Source organism: Leopardus geoffroyi, chromosome B2 (genome assembly GCF_018350155.1).
Source record: "Leopardus geoffroyi isolate Oge1 chromosome B2, O.geoffroyi_Oge1_pat1.0, whole genome shotgun sequence".
Lineage (NCBI taxonomy): Eukaryota > Metazoa > Chordata > Mammalia > Carnivora > Felidae > Leopardus > Leopardus geoffroyi.
Genome location: NC_059332.1, coordinates 53,532,914 through 53,554,406, shown reverse-complemented (window position 1 = coordinate 53,554,406; position 21,493 = coordinate 53,532,914). Strand labels below are relative to the sequence as shown.

The following is a 21,493-nucleotide window of genomic DNA, read 5'->3' as shown; positions in this document are numbered from 1 at the left end:
ATCCTCTTAATCATAGCCCCAACCCAGAGTGTATTTAATTAAAATAAGGGATCTTTGAAGACTTCACCCATTTCTTGAAAGACCAGAACTCCCTCACAGAAGATGTTCTTTCCAGAGTTGGTTGTTGTTTTTTGTTGTTGTTTGTTTGTTTGTTGTTTTTTTATGTTCAAGATTCAGACTCCCTTGGAGTACCTAGTTAGCTTGTAGGGTATAGAAATCTGAGAAATTGAAGTAAAAATGCTATTATTCTCTATCCTATTTTTTTATTAATTTATGTTAACTGTCATACTTCTTAATCTATGATAAATAAGAATTTTTTTCATGTGACTTTTACCCCCTCTTGTCTCTCCTCACCAATTCTGTGTGAACTTCCAGATCTTCCTTTCAAACAATGACAGTATCACTCATGATTTTCTAATAAAAATATTTGACTTAGTGATTCCATAGACCCTTGGCTCAGGTCTTTAAGATACCATGTACCATGTTTTTTACACTCTGTTGCTTCTGTTTTACAGTAGAGAAAGGGGAAGCAGTTGGGCTGATTGGTATTGTATTTTTATTCTATAATGCTTTGGTAGGAAATTCATTGAAATCAACTGATAATTTACAATTTTAAATTTGATCTGTATTTGATTTTTAGGGAGAAATTGGGCCTCAAGGACCACTAGGAAAAAAAGGAGCTCCAGGGATTCCTGTAGGTTAATGTCATTATTATCAGGATATATGAAATATAGTTATTATGTGCCATTTCTAATATTTTGCACCCTATGCTATGAATTAGTGTATTTTACATTTTACAGGTGAAATAATATACTAAATTGATAGCAAAGCATAATAGCGATGACATGGTATTTTCAATATGACCATACTGAGATTATGTTTCCTGATGATATTAATTGAATATGTTTTGCTCATCACATTTCCTTGGCTATATTTAAGAGAAAGCAATGTTTTTTTAATATTTGTTTTGGTATTTAAGGTAGAATCCAGAGGTGCCTGGGTGGCTCAGCTGGTTAAGCATCCCAACTCTTGATTTTGGCTCAGGTCATGATCTCATGGTTGTGAGATAGAGCCCTGTGTCAGGCTCCACACTAAGCATGGAGCCTGCTTGGGATTCATTCTCTCTCTCTCTCTCCCTTCATTACTTGTGTTTTCTCTCTCTCTAAATAAACACTTAAAAAATAAAGTAGACTCCAAATTAAATCAGTTCCTTGTTGCTAGTTGTTGTTTTATTTTGAGTCATATGGCTAGTTAAAAATATGACTATTTTGTAACTTGAAGAGAGATTGTTATATTCAGAGAGTTTATTAGATTGTCACTCTTTCAGAATATCGTTTAAGAAAATAGAAATTGGAAGTAAAGTTGACCAGGATAACATCTATAAAGAAACCTAATTCTTAATTACTTTTAAATTTATTTATTTTTGAGAGAGAAACAGCATGAGTGGGGGAGGAGCAGAGAGAGAGAGGGACACAGAATCTGAAGCAGGCTCCAGGTTTTGAGCTGGCAGCACAGAGCTCAACGTGGGGCTCCAACCCAGGAACCCTGAGATGATGACCTGAGCCGAAGTTGAATACTTAACCAATTGAGCCACCCAGGCACCCCAAGAAACCTAATTCTTAGTCATCATGACATAAGGAAGAAAGTAAGAATGTAAAAAAAAAATGAACTTTCCTTTACATTTGTCTTTTGCTAGCTCTCCATGAATTTTTGCTATTTGTAGGTTATTTGATTAACCACGTTAAGAGGTCTTTGCTGGCCTTCAGGCTATCTTGCATAGTTAGATTTTTTATTATACTTTATTGAAGGAAGTAAAACTCTTGAAACTTCCACTTAAAAATATAGGGTATGATGGGACGTGATGGCTCACCGGGTCAGCCTGGAACACCAGGATCTAAGGTAAATAAAATGAAATTAATAAGAACACTTTGTGCAAAATTACCATTTGTGTGCCTCAGCAAAACTTTCAATTATACTGATTTTAAGTGTGGTTTTAATTCTATGACCAGTCATTTGTAAGAATGAAACCTTAGACAAAATGAATTGTATAAAGTAGGCTAATGTAATGCAGGTCTTGTTTAAGCTGGAAAAAGTCCAGAGTCTCTCACTACTTGACCCTCTTCTCCTTTATTGTCATCTCACGGGCACTGAGGATTATGTGGAGTTCTGTGGAGTTTCATGTCAAACCCCACCAATATAGAGGATTAGTGGTTTTGATTGAGGATGACTTTTGCCAATTTCTGAGTCCTCTTCTTGATATTTTTATTTAGTAGAATGTATATGGAGTTTTTATTGTAAAATGCCTTTTAGTGGGTTTTATTAGGCATTCTCTCCTTCAGGACTGTGGGTAAAATAGTGTATTATCTTTACTTTCATCTTTAAAAAATGTCAGGCAAACCTGACATATATATTCAGGATATCAGGTTAGGTTATTTTCAAGATAGAATTGCAACTCCAAATACCATGGTTTGACCATTTTCTAGGTGTATAGAATCCTGTGCTAAGAGAACTATTTTTTTTTCTTGGTTTACTAGAAGGGTCAAATCAAGTACATTCTGGCTAGACTCAAACTATTCTCAACTATTTAATGATTAGAGAATGTAGGACAACCTTCCAAAGGAAATGATGGAATTGCTGTTTTAGAAGCATTGACCCTCTAACTAGACAATGTTGCACGGAAATAGACCCTGGCATGCAGAATGAGTAGATGAGTAGACAGCCTAATCTATTCTACTTTTAATTTCTAAATTACTTAGAGAAAGAAATAGGATAAAACATCATGGGGAAAGTATCTGCCCTTTCACCAATGGTAGACCCTCGTGAATGTTTGGAGTGTGGAGTCCTGATAGTAGTAAGTGTGCACAGAGTTGGTATAAAACCCTTGAGTGACTGGGCCTGCCAAGTGGAGATTCTCCATAATTTCTCAAAGTCATTTTCTAAGAAGATGCTGAGTAGTTGTATATTTCTTAAGTAACTGGGATACGATGGATCCCCCAGGGTGTTCTGGATGCTCTAATTCTTAAGAATTCAACCTAAGATTTCATCAGCCACTTCACATTGTTAGCTCACACTGAGCAGGAGGTCAATTAAATCTACTGGAACTTCTGTAAAAGGTTTTATAACAATACTTTGTGTTATCTGCCATTTGAGTAGATTCTGCTGATATGGCTGGGAAGGCAAGTGGCTGTTTCCAGAATCACTTTGTTTATTTTGACATGAATTACTAAGAAGTTTGTTTCCTCTCATCTTGTACTTGTGCAATTATTTTGTTAAAAATAGATTGGAAGTGTTAAAATCCTACCTTTTAAATATAATCTTTTCAGTGAAACACTTCAAATTCTCCTCATGTATTATGTTAGCTCAGGTGTTCTGCAAATGGCCAGATAGTAAATATTTGAATCTTTGAGGGCCATATAGTTGCTGTTGCAACTACTCAACTCTGCTGTTGCAATACAAAAGCAGCAGTGGACAAACAGGGATGTGCCTGTTTCTGGCAAAACTTTATTTACAAAAGCCTGCATTAGGCTGGAGTCAGCCCATCAGCTGTAGGTTACTTACCTATGTGTTACTTTATCCCTGCCTATTTTGTCAACTAATATGTTTGTGAACTATGCCTTATCAGTTACTATGAATTCTAGAGTGGGACCAAAAAAACAAAGCTGTATTAAACAGGGCAAAGATGAGGCTGAAACTTTGTGGTAGATCTTTAGAAAACTTCTAATTTGGTTTATAATACCTTTTTAAAAAATAGCTACTGAACCATACTATATTCCAGTTTTTAAAATTATTATCTAAATGACATTAGGATAGGTAACATAATCAAGTCATGTGACTTGAAACAAGTTGTCACCTCTGGATTTCTGCTGAATCACTTGTAAAATTAGATATTTTAAGGAACCAATGCTCCACGGCTTAATAACGTTGTTATGTGCTCAATGCTTAATGAAGTCCAAATATTGTGTTCATATGTTTCTCAACATGAGCAACCTAGAAAACTTTTCAAAAGCTGAAAATGCAGTTGGTTACCTTAATTATTAGTGTACCCAGTTTGGTTCTGGCTTTTGCCAGAACCAGGTTGGGATTTTAGGTATCAGAATGTGTATGAAAACCAACCTTTGACAGCCTCTCCTATTAGCCAGCAGACATATTCTCTGTATATCCCACCCTTTTTATAATTTTGTATTCTTTGTCAAATTGGTCTTGTCCTTCAAACTTTTGTTGGAAAGGACTTCACTTAAATCCTGACAAAGAACACAAAGTTTTCTTTTCATATATGCATGCATGTGTGTGTGTGTATACACACACACACACACAATTTATACATTTATACATATATATGTAATACATATATATGTAATACATATATATATAATACATATATATGTAATACATATATATATATATATACATATATATATATATATATATTAAAGCCACTGTACGTTTGAATCTAATTTTCTTTCCTTCAATTGCACACCGAAGGTGAGTCATCCTGAGAAAGTGACACAGGGAAATATGAAGATTCTCAATGTATAGGATGTTGTCAAAATCCATGGCTCTGGCCTGTGCGGTATGGAGACCGAGCTAATTAGCACTGGTGCCTGAGGATTTGAATTTCTTCCCTTACTTGGAGCTTCTAGATTTAAAACGCAGTTTTGGAAAGCTTTATAAATGTGCAGACCCATTCCTTGCTTACAAGAGTTTTTTCTTAATAAATAGGCTTAACCTACAGAGTCTGTGTTTCAAACAGGTGGAAAGTTGGAAATATAAAAATTATTTATAAGATGTTCCCTTAAGTGTCTATATTAGATATATTATGACTTTTTTTTTTTTAACTCAAATGGTTTGATGCATTGACAGGGAAATAAAGGTGAACCTGGACTTCAAGGGATGCCTGGGGCTTTTGGGCTAAAGGTAATTATCATTTGATACATTTGGAAATACTTTCAAAATATTGTAAGTCCCCTTTATTATTTGATGAGATTACCACATGTATCCCTCAAGAAAAGTTACATGAAATTAAGGATTACCTCTATCACAGAGTTCTCATTCGGGAAAGAAAATGGACAATGGGGGGTTTCATTTGTTTTGGGGACACTTTCTCACAGTTTAGGTAAAAAAGACAAAATATATTTTGGCTTGATTTTCCTAGAAATGGTAAAAGCCCTATGCTTATATGAACCTACTCTTTGGTTCAGAGAATATCCCTGTCTTCTGTAACTGAAAGGAAGTGTGTATGACTCTCACAAGTGATGCTATTCCTTTGTTTACTGCTTGATGGGACTTCAGTGTGGGGACTCAGAGCTGCTTATACCAGTTTCCTCCAAACCAAATAATTGATGTTTATTTCAATAGGATTTTTAATTCTTTTCAAGCCTTTAGCAATCTAGAGTAGTAATCAATAGCTCAGGAGTGGGCCTAGTTAAGTAAAGAGGGCAAAACTGTTTCCACAAAAGAGAGTAGGCTTTAGTTAATGTGATAGAGTTTGGGACTAATGGTAAAACTCAAACCAAAAACCATGAGGCAAATTCAAGTTTGCGTCCCCTGTCTTACAGACATTACCTAAATGTCATTGATAATTCGTCACTATATACTTTCAGAAAATGTTCTTACTTAAGACTTTTAAGGAATCTTTATTCCATGAAGGAAATAATCCCTGTGGGATGATGCAGAGTAGAAAAATTGGGATAAGTCGTGGAATATTCCCTGTACTGAAAACAACTCAAGAATTTACTTCTAAGAAAATACTTTTCCCTGTGTATGAAGAACCAACATAAGTGTGCATATGATTTAACTACAAAGACATTCACCCCCATATTGTTTATAAAAATAAACATTGTGAAAACCAATTGTAACAATAGGCATTTTATTAAAGATGATAAATCACTACAGTTAAGTACTATTCTGTAATTTAAAATTATGTTTGAAAAACATAATGGCATAGAAAGAATATCACAATATTCGTATGTCTTGGTGAAAGACATAAATTAGGCCTTATGTAGCGAGAAAACCTTAGTAACTGAATTGTGTATTGTGTGTTTGTGAGAAAATATGTAACAAAATAAAAACAATGAATAATGAGATTTTCAGCAATTTTAGTACTGTTTCCTCACCAGTTTTTTAACAATAAAATAGGTTCTTTAAAGTAGCAGTATGAGAATAAGCAGTCTCAAGGAGGAAGAGAAAGTGTTAGCAAACAAAACGAGATACCTGTGTTTATTATCACTGCTTTACTATTTATTGTTGAAGCTATAAAATAAAGATGAAAAATACGTATAACATTTTAAAATCTATGCTATCAGAATTATTTTAACTTACAAAGATAGGAAAAGGTACAAGAAGTTTTGTTGGGACTCCCATAGACTTTTCATTCTTTACTATTTCTGCAATGATAACTAAAGGTCAACAAACTTTGTAACCATCAGTTATACATTTGGGATTTATGTAGAGATAAAAACAGTGGTGTCTTTCATAAGCAATAGGTCTGCAATCTTTATGTAATTTCTATGTTACTTAGGGAGAACCAGGAGTAGTAGGTCCCCCAGGAGAACCGGGATACCTGGGTTTGCCGGGAGTTCAAGGAAAAAAGGTATGCATTGTTTAGGTGATATAATTAACTTTTTTCTTTTTTTTTTTTTTTTTTAAGTTTATTTATTTATTTATATAGAGAGACAGAAACAGCACAAGTCAGGTAGGGGAAGAGAGAGAGAGGGAGAGAATCCCAAGCGGGCTTCGTGTTGCCAGCATAGAGCCCGATAAGGGGCTTGAACCCATGAAATTTCAAGATCATGACCCGAGAGGAAACAAAGAGTGGGTTGCTTAACCGACTGAGCCACCTAGGTGCCCCAGGATAAAATTAACTTTTAATCAGCTATTAGCACGTAAGTCTTCCTTTTGTGAAAGTAGCACAATTTGGACTGACTGTACTTTTAATGACCTTTATATTTGGTATATGTGTAATATGATCAACCGCATGCCCATAGCTGTGTCTCATCTTTCACATTCCTGCATGGGTATTGTCTCCTAGATGAAGGCCTTGGATGAGGCATGCAGCTCAGAAAATATAAACATTCTATTAAGTAAAGCCTGTAAATTCAGATTGTTTTGCAGTCGGTCCAAGTGAGTCAAGACTATTTTAGGAAAAGTATTCAATGTCTGGCACTCTTACTAAAATGTGAATATTACTCTTATCAAAACTGGGACAAAGGTCTAAAATAGTAAAAACTACACCCAGAACACTTGACTATGCAGTTCCTATTTATGAAAGATTATATTGCATAGAATTTCATTTGAAATTAAGGAGTTTAAAATACAAATCATGTATTCTGATATAAAATGTTTTGGTGAGGTAAGAGAGCAACATTTTAGATTCATATTCTCTCTCTCTCCTCAAAAAGGAACCGTGAAGCTGTATCTACATAAATAGTATTTGTTTGGTGGTTTTAAGCAACAACTGACAGCCCGTTTGCCAAAGAAGTTCATGCCACTGCAAATATATACGTTTCAGTCTAAAAGTAAATATGTTGACTTTGATTCTGGAAAAGATACAACCTCTTACATCTTCACCTTTATATCCCTTGCTGTTTTGGTTTTGCTACCATTTCATTTTTCTGTTTCTCATGTATCATGCACTTGGCCCCTAGGTTATTATAACCAGTATGATCATTGACCATTTTGTTCCAGTGAGCATTAGGCAACACTTGCTGAGACAGGGATGACCCTCAGGGCAGCAATTAAGTGTCAGAACCTTGGTGAATATTACATAAACCTACTGGGACTATATGTTGAGGTTTTGAGAAATTTCTTGTTCAAAACTTGCCCTTTAAAAGAACACCTGTATTTTGTTGGCTGTAACACAAAACTCTTAATGTTTAGAGAGCATGGTGAGGGAGGAAAGAAATTTGGAAACATTGTCGAAGTTCATCTGAGGGCAAGTGCGTATCTTTCCTAATTTGCAGATTCATGATCTAAGAACAAGGACATTGAACTTAGTTGGTCTGGAAGGTTTACTCTAGCTGAAAAGTCCCAGGAATATTTATATTATGGAATATGGATTTTACCCCCAAAATTCATTTTTGAAGTGTATGTTTTCAAAAATACCATTTCAATATTATATTCTGCTTCATTGTTTCCTATAAATTTGTGGCTACTACTAGCTCAATGGAAGATTTTTCAGTGGATTTTGTAAAACAATTGCTGAAATGAGTTTTCTCATGTTTGTTTGCTAAACCTCAGATTGTGATCAATATAGACAAGTTTTCTTATTTCTGGTAAACTAGAAATTATAATAATTTTTCCTTTGAAATGTAAGAGCACAAGAATGTATTCACTTAGAACATTTTGACATAATATGATTTTTCTCCTTTTGGAGTCTGCTTCTGCATATAAGGCACTTGTGGAATTTGTAGGAGACCATATATATTTCTTTCCTGCAGAAAAATATGTTTACTTGAAAGGATACAGAATATCCTAGATTATGATAGACATTAAACTGCCTTTTTGCAGGGCGACAAAGGAAGTCAAGGTGAAAAAGGCATTCAGGTATGTTGCTGGCTTTTTTAAAATTTTTGCTTGGCAATAAAATCAGGGCTTTGTTCTTTTTAGTTGTAGCGTGGTTTTTCTGGCTCCTTCCTGCTTCACCATCAGTATCTAATTGTTAAGTCTCAGCTTTCTTCTTTTCTTCTAAACTTTTCGCACAACATCAGATCTCCTTTTAAGATTATTCTCTATTTTACTGTTGTAGAAACTTGGAAATCAAATGATTCAACCAAACATATGTAGATTGTATTACATACTTCTAGTATGTTTATTTGAAATATTACATATCTATATTATGTATGTTTCCAGAAATGATTTGAATGGCTTATGGCACAAATAAATGTGATAAGATTTTATATTTAACACCAAATATAAAACATGTTCAAACTAATAATTGGAAGCAGAATTATACTAAAAAATTAAATCAGGTTGAGGAAATCTAGGGTGATTTAGAAAGGATATTTCATTTGGGTGTGTTACCACAAGGGCAAAGTGTTCTAGGATTTCTGGAGGCATAAAAGGAGATTACAAATTGAAGTAATAGTAGAGTGAACATCTGCTGAGGTCTCAGTGTCAACAATTGTTTTTTAGCTGTTGATTCAGTACCTTTTACTAAAGATACTCAAGTATTATTATGATTTCTGTAATTTTGAAATTAGGAGTGAGGTAGATTTTAAGCAAGTGTCTGTGAACTCTAGACCCACATATTCCGGTTTCCCTCTTGGTACTGAGTTTGAATGTGTCATGTGCACACATCAAAAGGTCCAAAACAGAGCTTATCACCTTTCCCCATAAACCAGCTCCTACTCTATTCTTGGTCATGGTAATTGGTAGACCCATGAAATGATCTCAGGGAAAAAGGCTTGAAAGCCGTCCTAAAACTCAGTCTCTTCTCTCTTCACAGGTAGTTTCACATCTAAATCTCTCTAAACTTGGCCCCTTCTCCCTGTCCGCACTGTCCTACTCTTTTCTTGTCATGGGTCTCAGGTTACCAGTGTCCTCCCCGCTTCCTCTCATGCTCCTACCAGCGTGCAATAACTAAGCTACACATCCACTTAGGAATCCTTCTGTGGTGCCCCACACATTTCAAGATAAAGTCTGTTCCATGAATTGCTTCCTGACTTGACTATTTTGGCTCTCTTTTACTTATCCCTAAAGCCTACACTTAAGGTTGAGTAGTTTTCCCCACCCTGTAGGATGCACCTCTCTCAGATGCCCCCTCCTCTGTCCCCATAGTATCCAGCCCAGAGGCTTAATTTTGCATTTTCATCATTCTTGATTTAATGACTTAACTTTACCACCACCCAGTAAGCAACTTGATGATGCCAGTTTTTGTTCCAGTGCCCCTACGAACCAGCAAATAGGTATCATTCAATAAATATTGGGAATTCACTTAAGTAAATAAATGAATAAATCAACAGTGCTAGAGTGATTTAAAATTTAGGCAACTAGATAAGTCACTGTTTTATTATCTGGGTATATGTTTTCCCAGAAACTGCTAATTATCTTGCCCCACATGGGGATGAGGTAGTACTTTCGGGGTTAGTACCACGCATTATATATGATGGATATCCACAAGTATGTTTTAAATGGACAAATGTGTTTATACCTTTGTTAATTTTCCTCTCTTCTTATTTGTCCTGATTTAAAGATCTTCATTCAAAATATTTTTGCAGTATTTTTTAAATTGAAGTATAATTGACATATAACAGTATATAGTTGACCCTTGAACAATGCAGGTTTGAGCTCCTCAGTTCCACTTACATGCAGATTTTTTTCGATAAATACAGTATTGTAAATGTATTTCTCTTCCTTATGATTTTAACATTCCCTTTTCTCTAACTTGTAAGAATATACAATATAATACATATACAAAATATATGTTAATTTATATGATTAGTAAGGCTTCTGGTCGACAGTGGGCTATTAGTAGTTAAATTTAGGGGGAGTCAAAAGTCATCCACAGATTTTTGACTTTGAGGGAGGTGGTGCCCGTCACCCTACCATCGTTCAAGGGTCAGCTGTATTGCAGGTGTACAACATAATGATTCAAATTTGTATACACTGTGAAATGATCACCATCATGTGTCTAGTTACCATCTATCACCATACATAGTGACAACGTTTTTTCTTCTTTTGATGAGAATTTTTAAGAATTACTCTTAGCAACTTTCACATACACATTATGGTATTATCAACTACAGTAACCATGCTGTACACGCATCCCCATGACTTTTGTTTTATAGCAGGAAGTTTGTATCTTTTGACCTCTTTCACCTATCTCACCCTCCCCTCCCTCCTGGCAAACATTATTCTGTTCTGCGTATCTGTGAGCTTGAGTTTTTTGTTTTGTCTTGTTTGGTTGTTTTGTTTTGTCACACTCCGCATGTAAGTGAAATCATACAGTATTTGTCTATCTCTGTCTGACTCATTTCACTTAGCTTAGTGCCCTCAAGTCCCATCCATGTTGTTACAAAAGGCAAGATTCCTTTTATTTTTTGTGTATGAGTAGTATTCCACGTTTGTAATATATTTTTCATCTTTAAAAACTCCTTTAAAGATGTCTTCTTATCTTTGCATGTACATAATCAAGACTAAACACAATTATGTCATTGAAATTAATAACATATCCATAACCATTGGATTTTTAAATTATTTTTCACGTTGTTAATATTAGGGTTGACTCTCTTTTTTTCTTCCTCCAAGAGACTAACTTCTTTATCTCTTACATCATTTTGCATATTTGCATCACTGCTTTTTGAGACCTTTCTTCTTGACACCAGTGTTATACATAGTTTGTGTCTTATATGAGATGGCATTATATGTGTGCAAGCTAATCAATGATGTTTATTAAATTTTAAAGGGTCAAAAGGGAGAAAATGGAAGACAAGGGATTCCAGGGTCACAGGTATTTTTGTTTTCTTTGATGGACAATGGAATAATGAACCACATAACTGGATGGTGTTGGGAGAGGATTATTTGCAAATGGAAACGAGTGGGGAGAAGGGTAGATAGATGGTAGTGCTCATTCTTAGCAACTGAGGAAGAAAATGCCAGATGGTGGTGGTGATAATGGTTTGCTTTAATCATATGTTTTGTGTTTTCATTTTCCTATACTGATTGGTGACTATGAAACTTGCTTCTCCATGCTTTTTTCTCTTCAAGTAAATGGCTAAAGGTAGACAATTCCACTTACTTCCTGCAATAGTTATTGGCCAAAGGCAGCCGTACAATGACAGTATCTCCATATTTACTATTCACTCTTTATTTTTTTCTTGAAATGGGAGTAGTGGAAGCCTATAAGTAGTGGAAGAATATTCTTGTTTCCCTCTTGTGTGTTCAGAGATACAATTTCCTACACTAGAGACTTTTTCAAATGTTACCTTCAGTGAGATTGCCATGTGGCACGTAAGTACAGTCACAGCCAAATTGGACCAAAAGTGCCATAAAAGTGATTTGTATGTAATGGTAGCTTGTTTGCTGCTGCACTGCCAGTAGTTAAGCTCAGATCCAACTTGGTCCACACTGAAAGGACAGACTGTACATATGATCCCCTCATGGGATAGACCTCTTTCGAATGTGACATTCAAGACAGATTCAGTAATTACACTGGTTCTGGAGATAGGCGGATAAAACTGTGAGTGATGTCTTCAAGGACAGGGGTCTCTATGTCCCTCGCCTGGAGATACCGGAGACCATTGGAGAGAGGTGTAAAAGCATGTGGTCACAGGGTTGTCTGTAAGATAGGATGGAAGGTGAGTGCTAGATATTCAAAAGAGTTGAGAATTTAGAAGCCAACAGCAAGAGCAAAAGAGGAGAAAGACGAAGTTTGTCTGTCTACATCTATGCTCAGTAAAATGTGTCTTTTAATTTTATTGCTCTTCCACTTAGATCCACTTGATGACATGACCAGCATTGACCCCATTCTCCTCCCTGGCAGCACAGACTGACCCCCTAGGTTTCTCTTAAGTCAATCACACAGTATCTATAAACCGCTCTTCTCATAGGACAACCTTAACTTCCTCGTCCATTCAACCTCCACAACCCAGGCCCTTCACCAGAAATTCTTACAGGAACTTTCTGAGAAGAAGGCTATTTCCTGTGGAATCTGAGCTCACAACTTAGCTAGCTCACTGGCTTACAGATAACACTCTCTTCACACTTCCCTAAACATGTTTAGTTTTTTTTCCCTCACTTCTCAAGGGAAATAGTGGTCGGCCACCCTAGGGCAGGGTTTGGGCTTCCTAGAAAACTTCTGCCCAAGATTTGTTGGATGCTGGTGTTCTCACCACCGGCAACTGAGCCCTAATGGAGTACCTGGGGGTCAAAGCAACTGTTGCTTCTCAGCAGCTGAATAGCTGTCCCAAGTTGTTTAAGTAAACATTATTAGTTACCTGTCATCCTACAAAGGGCTGCAAGTGTGCGATTTCTTGGCCTTCATGTTGGGTTCCTCTCATGAAACCATCCCAGTGGATTCTCAGATAACCGGTGTTTTCAGTTGCAGCTCTAACTCAGTTCTAGTCCTGAGAACTTCCTATTCTGTGTTTCCTCTTACACAAGCTCCAGTTGTAGGGTTATGTCTGGGAGGGAACACCTCAGCATTTCTGCAGAAACTTCAATATTTAAAGAACAATCTTGAAGTGTTTTACTCACTAATATATTTTTACATGAAAACTTAGTGTTTTTATGCTCTTGTTTTAATTTGAGAGTATGCCTCTTTTTGTGCCATACTCTGATTTTACCCCATTTGTCTTCCCTTTTGTCCAATCTGGGTATCCATGTTTAAGGGACCTAGAAATAAAGCAAAATAAATATGCAAATTCAAGTTTCATTGTGTGAAATGTCATGTGCTAAATTTTATAGTGAATTGCAGAACTCTGACTTTTAATTTGAAACTTGAATAATGAAATCCTACCTGTGTGTGTGCAAGCTCTACCCTTTCCCAGAACTGATATCAGGTGATTTTGGAGCCAAAGCGTACAATGAATTTCAAAAATGGGAAATTTTCATGCCTTTCCTGAAAGCTCTTATCATCTATAATTTGCCATTGTAATGAATATGTGAGAGATGAGTGGGAAATCATTTAATAGAACCATCCAGATGTATTCAGTGATTCTAACGGTGAATGAGTTTCATGCGTGAGCTCCCCAGTGTGTATAATATCACTTGGGAAGAATACCATATTATACATCACACTGCTTTTCTAATCTCTGAATTGCCAGTAGTGAGTGGTTTAGGCATAGGACAAATGGGTATTTTCTTCCCTGTTAATCGCCTTTAATGGCATCTTTGCTTTATTCCATCTTTTATTAATAGTACTCAATTGAAATTTAATTTTAAGAACATAAACTTGGGAAAATGGAATACTTATCTTAATCACCAAATAAAAGAATAAACATACCTTATATTACCTGATTGAGTTTAATTTACATTAAAATAGCAACATATTTAAAATCCAGAATAGAACTGAAATAGAATTCACATAGAATCCCATTCTAACCTACATATTTGACCTGCAGCATATAAAAATATTCATATCTAAGAATGAAACAGTGACATAAATTAACAATTTTATATTATCCAGTTAGCATATCACCTAGTCATTAGCCTCCTTTAAAAAGGCAGAGAGAGTATCATGTGTAATTCTTTCACTAATTGTATCAGTACTTTTCAGATTGAAAAGTAAAGTTTGATTAAATGTGTGGTAACAGGTGCACACCATGCTAATAGTACTGTACCTTGCAGATTTATTATGTTTTTTTTTCTCCTATTAATTTTCAAAGGGAATTCAAGGTCATCATGGTGCAAAAGGCGAGGTATGTTTCTTCATGTATTATGCTCTCTCTTCAGTCCATACTGCTTCAGTTTTCAGTGCTGAATAAATCTAGCTTTGGCAGAAAATGCCTTTCACATTCTTCAGTAGTTCTTTAATAGTGATTTTCAGAATATGTAGATTTGTTGAATTAGGTGTGAAATGTTGCATATTTGTGAATATTATTGGTTCTTCATCTGTATTAGGAGCTAAGTTTTTTTGTGCAAAAATTTAACGAAGAATATTGTGTTTCTGTATTTGTCTCTCTAGAATGTAATCTCTTTAAGAACAAGACTGTGGCACGTTTGTTGTTTCTCTAGTGCTACATGTATCGCCTACACAATATGTTGAATAAATTGAGGAGATTTGTGGGGTTGGATGGATGGGTGGATGGATGGATAAATGGCAGTTTAATATGATATGAAAATTCCCCTCTGATCAATAACAGCATTTCACAGCTGTTCTCTATATAATGTACTTTATATATATGTATGTATATGTTCATATTCATATCCTTAAGGACTTTTATGATGCAGTTATACCTTCTGAAATATTGAAAGAGAACTTTTGAAGATTTCTTCTGATTTTAGAGAGGTGAAAAGGGAGAGCCTGGCATCAGAGGTGCCACTGGACCAAAAGGAGAGTCTGGGGTGGACGGCCTGATGGGGCCTATGGGTCCCCAGGGGCAGCCGGGCGAAACAGGTCCTCAAGGACCTCCAGGATTGGATGGAAAGCCTGTATGTATTCTCCTTCTTTCCAATTTCTCATGTTTTCATTGCTTTTTACTTGGTATGTACATGTTATAACCCACTAATAATTTGATGCAGGGAAGAGAATTTTCAGAACAGTTTATTCGACAAGTTTGCACCGATGTATTAAGAGGTAAGTCTCAAACAGAGATTTTAATAACTTTTTTAAAATTGGTAAAATAATACTAATTATTGGTAGAAATTATAAAATATATAAGATTAGAAGAAAATAAAGGAAATTTATAAACTCCTGTTTTTTTCCCTAGATGAGTAATTTTTTAAAAATGAAAATAATATGTACTCTTTTATAATCCTTTTAATAAAACAATTTATCATTATTTCACCACGAATTAAATTTTCTGACATAATTCTGATAATGTAATTCATAAATATGGATGTCTATAATTTACACAATTTATTTTTTGGGGGGTGCTTTCACTCCCCCCCCCCCATTTTAAGTGATTGTAATAATAAAATGATTGCATAGAACAGAGTATTTCCACAGTTAAATTCCTAGAAGTGAAGTTGTTGGTCAAGAGATGGGCATCTATACATTGTGAAAAAAGTGGTTAGTGATTTTACCAATGCCTATTTAAACTTAAGGGGTGGGGCTTCTTTGTTTTTAAGCTCAGCTACCAGTCTTACTTCAGAGTGGAAGAATTCAAAATTGTGATCATTGCCAGTCTCAACATGGTTCTCCTGGTATTCCTGGGCCACCGGGTCCCATAGGCCCAGAAGGTCCTCGAGGATTTCCTGGTTTGCCAGGAAGAGATGGTGTTCCTGGATTAGTGGGTGCTCCTGGACGTCCAGGTGCCAGAGGATTAAAAGGTGCTGAACTTGTGTACATATTTTGTATTCGCTTTCTAAATTGATTTAATAGGCAAGGGTTCATCTTTGGTTTTATGATGCCAAAAATCTTTTTGTATCCCTGAGTCTTTAAATAATTTGTCAGGGTGCCTGGGTGGCTCAGTCAGTTGAGTGTCTGACTCTTGATTTTTGTCTCATGTCATGGTCCCAGGGTTGTGGGATTGAGCCCCACATCAGGCTCCATGCTGAGCATGGGTCTTGCTTAAGATTCTCTCCCCCCTCTTTTTCTCTCTCTCTGTCTCTGTTTCTCTCCATCTCTTTTTCTCTCCCTTCCCCTCCCTCTGCCCCTCTCCCCTGCTTGTTCTCTATCTCTAAAAAATAAAATAATTTTTCAACTAGTTAAAAAGCAATTCTGTTTTCTTAAAGCAATATTCTAAAGCAGAGAAAAATTAAAGTTTGAAGCTTGTGAAGTTACAAATTAGAAATTATTGATAGTGCACTTAGAGATTTTGCCCGAGTCTTTGATAAGAAGGTCTTTAAATAGAAAATCACACTTTCCTTTATTTTGACTCCAGTAACTTCTGTTACCTTAAGAATTTTTCTATTATAGGAAAAATTATATTTTGCCACCAAACTTCTTTAATAGCCCACAACTTACTTATCATTGTCTTTGAATGTTTATGTGAAATGTCAGTTGATAATTCTTTCCTTTTTATTTAGTATTATGTGAACAATTGAGATGTTCAATCAAAGTAATAAACAACTATGAATAACACAAGGGTTAATAATCCCAAACCATTTTCCTTTTCAATATTTCAATATTAGATCCTTCTAGATCACTGATAATCTTAGAAATTTTTGCTTCAAAAATTCTGTCTCCCATTAGTAATAATAAGTAAGTGGCAAGCTTTTTTAAAAAAGATTTTTCTTTTTTTGTTAAAAAAAATTAAATTTGTATTTATTTTGAGAGAGAGAATCCCAAGAAGTCTCCATGCATCAGTGCAGAGCCAGATGTGGGGCTTGAACCCATAAACCTTGAGATCTTAACCTGTGCTGAAATCAGGAGTTGGACGCTCAACTGAGCTACTCAGGCGCCCCAAAATTTATTTTTCTTCCAATGTGTATATTAACAGCTTTGAAAGAAGCAATCTAGCAGGATGTGATTTTATAGGAAAAGTAAGCTTATTCCCATCTTTGACACTCTGCAGGCCTACCAGGAAGAAACGGGGCAAAGGGGAACCAAGGGTTTGGGTACCCTGGAGAACAAGGTCCTCCTGGTCCCCCAGGTAAGAACTGGTACATGCTCGTAAGTGTTGCTGCACATTTGACTTTAAGAAAATCTGCATAAATCTATGTCAAAAAATTTGAAATCAAGACATTTGTTTCCTTTTTTGAATGATTCACATTGAACATATTGAGCTCTACTAGAATTTTCTTCCTCCAGCTTATTGATCAGTCATCCGGATTTTCTCTTGTTTATCATTTGGATGCCTTAGAAGACTAGTCCTTAGAATAGTTCTGGAATGGTTTTAGTCACCCAAGCTTATCTAGTGTATATCAGTGTTCGCTCTTTATGATTCTCAGGGAAGCAGAACACCTGCAGTGGTGGACCCGTAGGGCAGCCTTGGCGAGCTGTGTTATTTTAACTTCGTCAGGCCTCCATTTCCTCATTGGTGAAATGGTGATGAGATGTTGCCTGCATCATGACATTATTGTAAAATGATATGAATTAATACATGTGCTTTTGGAACAGTGTGTAACAATCATGTTTTCAGTAAATGGGTGCTATTACTGTTATTTTAGATGTTAGAACATCGTGAGGCTTTTGCGGGGATGAAAGGATTCAAAAGTCTTCATGTAAAATGCTTGGAACAGTATCTACAGTTGTAGTTAAATGCTGACTAAATGTCTCTTAGTGGTAGCAGCAGGAATTATTAGTAGTAGAGAGTGCCTCAACCTATGCTGCTCCATTTCACACCCTGAATATTTTTTGTTACTTTCAGTCATCACCTTTCACATAATATCCTGTTAACTCTCCTTCCTTTGAGCATGCTAATTGAGCTAATTAGGCTGTGGTTCTCAAATTAGTGCTGTAACACCTTTGTGTGTATAATGATCACAATTACGCCATGGTAATAGCACTGTATTTAAATATGGAAACCTAAAAACGTGTGTAATGAAAAATCATTTTACTGCAAAAATGGCACAAAAGGGACTTCAGTAGAGTTGTAGAGTTTTAGCTTCCTCATCTCTCACTTGCTAATTTATAATAATTGGCAGAAGATATGCTGGAAGGAAGAAATAAGTTTGGACAACCCACCAATTAAAATATTAGAATGTTAGCTCAGTGTCTTAATCAGCAGGGTGGTTGCTATATTGATATAGCTTAGCCTGGTTTTATAAAAATTACTGATCATTTCTCCATAGTCTTCTAAATGGAAGGTATATAGAATTAGCAAGAGAGTACTTCTCTTCTCACATTAGTGCAAATATGTAAAACTTTTAGGATTTGTTTTTTTTTCCCATTTCCATTTCTTACAGAATCACCTATATCATCATCAAAAACCAAAACTCCTCTGTTCATATATTGATCATGTCCCTTCTTAGGTCCAGAGGGTCCTCCTGGAATAAGCAAAGAAGGTCCTCCAGGAGACCCAGGTCTCCCAGGCAAAGATGGAGATCATGGAAAACCTGGAATCCAAGGACAACCAGGCCCCCCTGGAATCTGCGATCCATCGCTATGTTTTAGTGTAATTGTTGGAAGAGATCCATTTAGAAAAGGACCAAACTATTAGTGTCTGATGCCTCATTCAGCAACCTAGGCGTGGTGCTTTTCTTTTATGGTCTTTTACATCTCAGGAAGATAATAACATAATCCCTTGAAAAGAAACTAAAGTACCTCGGTGTTTTTATTATTACTTTTTCTTAAGGAAAAATATATGAAAGGTCACATATACTGATTTTAAAGGCTCCTCAGTAATTCAGAGCCTTTGGATTAGTAGCATTAACTAAATCTCAAGGGTGTCTTATAAGTCCATTTATTTTAATCAAAGTTGAATTATATATATATAAAAAAAAAACAACACCATTGCCTGTTAGCCAGTCAATTTCAGTCACTGTGAAATATTTCACATTCAGCCTCCATGCAGCAGAGTATTTGAGTTCAATTTCATGTCTGTGTGAATTTCATGTTTCATATCTCATAGCACATGCTTGTACATTAGCCAAAACATGTGTCTGGTCATTGGAAATAACATCAGGGCTGATATTCAGCTAGGACAGACTGTATTGCCATTCCAGTCATTTACTCCAGCATCTGTGCTTGGTGGGTAGGGACAACGGGCTGCTAGTTGTTCAGTGTTTTGAATGTCACCTCTGTATGAGAGTAACATGTTTCTTAAGTACATTTGCAAATTCTCAAATTTGATTAATGAGTATGCTAAGAAAGACTATTGGTTCCAATGGGAATGGTCCAAATTATATAACATTAAAAACATTTTGGAAAACAGTTTCATTGTACCTGGTGTTGTCAAAGGAAATGATGGTTCAGAATAAAAGACTTTATTCTTCATACTTGCTTAGCAATTGGAATGTTTGTTGGATGCCTTCATTTTCCATTTCATTTATTACATATGTATGGTCCTATATGTTAACTTTCATTGTAGCAAAGCTAATGGGAATAAATGCTCTAGTTGAGTGGAAAGGTAACTCCACAGATTCTAGTATGTCTTGATATTTTTAGCAGACTTTAAAACATTACAAACAGTCTTTGTGTACTGTACTTACTGCCTTTGTAAGGAACATATTTGAGATATTTTATCCTAATCATGCTCTAAATTTTGTTACATGCTTGTTATTCAAAGTTCAATAAAGTGTTGTACAGGCCTGATTGCAGTGTTTTATTTTTTTTTAAATACATGATTTTACCTGATTGTTGAGTGTAGTATCCGTATCACATGGTCATTGTTTGCAATGGTTATACTTTATTGAATTATTTACCCTATTCTTGAAAAGCTCAATCATCTGAAATAAGAACTTAGACATTCATTTGGTATATTACGCACACAAATGGGTGCAGCACCTGCTTCCTGGAGTGACTGTTGATCAGCATTTAGTTTAACTGAGATGTCATCCTGCCACTTTGATGAGGACGTTGGGGGAGACTCAAGTCATAACATTCAGTAGCAGAGTTAGCACACAAGAATTTTTTGTCATTTTTGGTTTTTTTTAAATTGAACTATAGTTGACCCACTGCTACATTAGTTTCAGGTGTGCGATGTAGTGATTCAACAAGTGTATACGTTATGCTGTGCTCAGCACAAGTGTAGCTCCCATCTGTCACCATACGACGCTATTACAGTGCCATTGACTGTATTCCTTGTGCTGTGCCATTGATCCCTGTGACTTAGTCATTCCATAACTGGAAGCCTGTATCTCCCACTCCCCTTCACCTATTTTTCCTGTCTTGCCATTCATCTCCCCTCTGGCAACTATCAGTTTGTTCTTTATATTTATGGGGGTGTTTCTGCTTTCTGTTTGTTCATTTTGTTTTTTAGATTCCTCATATAAGTGAAATTATGTGTATTATTTGTCTTTCTCAGACTTATTTTACTCAGTGTAATATCATCTAGGTCTTTCCATATTGTTGCAAATGGCAAGATTTCATTTTTTTTTTATGGCTGGGTAATATTCCTTTGTACATATGTGTACCACATTTTCTTTATCCATTCATCTATCTGTGGACATTTGGGCTGCTTCCATAATTTGGCTATTATAAATAATGCTGCAGTAAGCATAGGGGTGTGTACATCTTGTTGAATTAGTGTTGTTTTATTCTTTGGGTGAATACCCAATAGTGGAATTGCTGGGTCATATGGTATTTCTATTTTTAATTTTTTGAGGAATCTCCATACTAGTTTGTACAATGGTTGCACCAATATACATTCCTACCACCAGTAGGGTACCTTTTTTCTCCACATTTTGCCAACACCTTTTATTTCTTGACTTTTTTATTCTAGCCATAGCATGAGGCTTGTTTGGATATTCAATCTCCAGCAAAGCCCTAGGTATCTGTTTAGGCTTAACTCCTAGGTGATTATGGCATTTTCTAAGAATGCTAAAGGAGCAGAATAGGTAGTTTTACCTATTAATTCATTTAGCCACCACTCACCATGTGGCCAAGGATATAGTGGCAGAATAGTTGCATTGTCTAGCCTGTAGTTACTTGTGTGTAATGAGATGTAGGTAAATAAACAGGTGATTCCAATACATTCATCCTAAGAAAGGAGAAGTGCTATAGAAATGTATAGGATGATGCTATGTCCCTCCCAAGTTCATATGTGGAAGCTCCAACCCCCATGTGGCAGTATTTGGAGACAGGGCTTATGGGTGGTAATGAATCCTATGGGACCGGTGGCCTTATGAGAAAAGAAAGAGGACAATCTCTCTCTTTCTCTCTACAGGCATGCAGGAAAGGTCCTATGAACACGTACTGATAAGGCCACTGTCAACAAGCCAGGAAGGTAGCCCATCTTGATCTTGAATTTCCAGCCTGTAGTTGTGAGAAAATTAATTTCTATTGTTTAAG

General features: G+C 35.9%; 1 protein-coding gene across 3 annotated transcripts in view; it reads left to right on the top strand.

Moving 5' to 3' along the window:
* Positions 1–19,795, top strand: part of COL21A1 (collagen type XXI alpha 1 chain) — a 175,946-nt gene extending 156,151 nt beyond the window's left edge. For all 3 annotated transcript variants that reach the window (XM_045498591.1, XM_045498590.1, XM_045498589.1), the window contains 12 exons: positions 641–694; positions 1,846–1,899; positions 4,861–4,914; positions 6,518–6,589; positions 8,506–8,541; positions 11,402–11,446; positions 14,322–14,354; positions 14,941–15,087; positions 15,178–15,232; positions 15,727–15,927; positions 17,115–17,192; positions 18,514–19,795. In XM_045498591.1, coding sequence (XP_045354547.1) covers positions 641–694; positions 1,846–1,899; positions 4,861–4,914; positions 6,518–6,589; positions 8,506–8,541; positions 11,402–11,446; positions 14,322–14,354; positions 14,941–15,087; positions 15,178–15,232; positions 15,727–15,927; positions 17,115–17,192; positions 18,514–18,701 — 1,017 coding nt within the window. In that variant the 3' untranslated portion in view covers positions 18,702–19,795. The remainder of the gene's footprint in view (positions 1–640; positions 695–1,845; positions 1,900–4,860; positions 4,915–6,517; positions 6,590–8,505; positions 8,542–11,401; positions 11,447–14,321; positions 14,355–14,940; positions 15,088–15,177; positions 15,233–15,726; positions 15,928–17,114; positions 17,193–18,513) is intronic.
* The last annotated feature ends 1,698 nt before the right edge of the window (positions 19,796–21,493 follow it).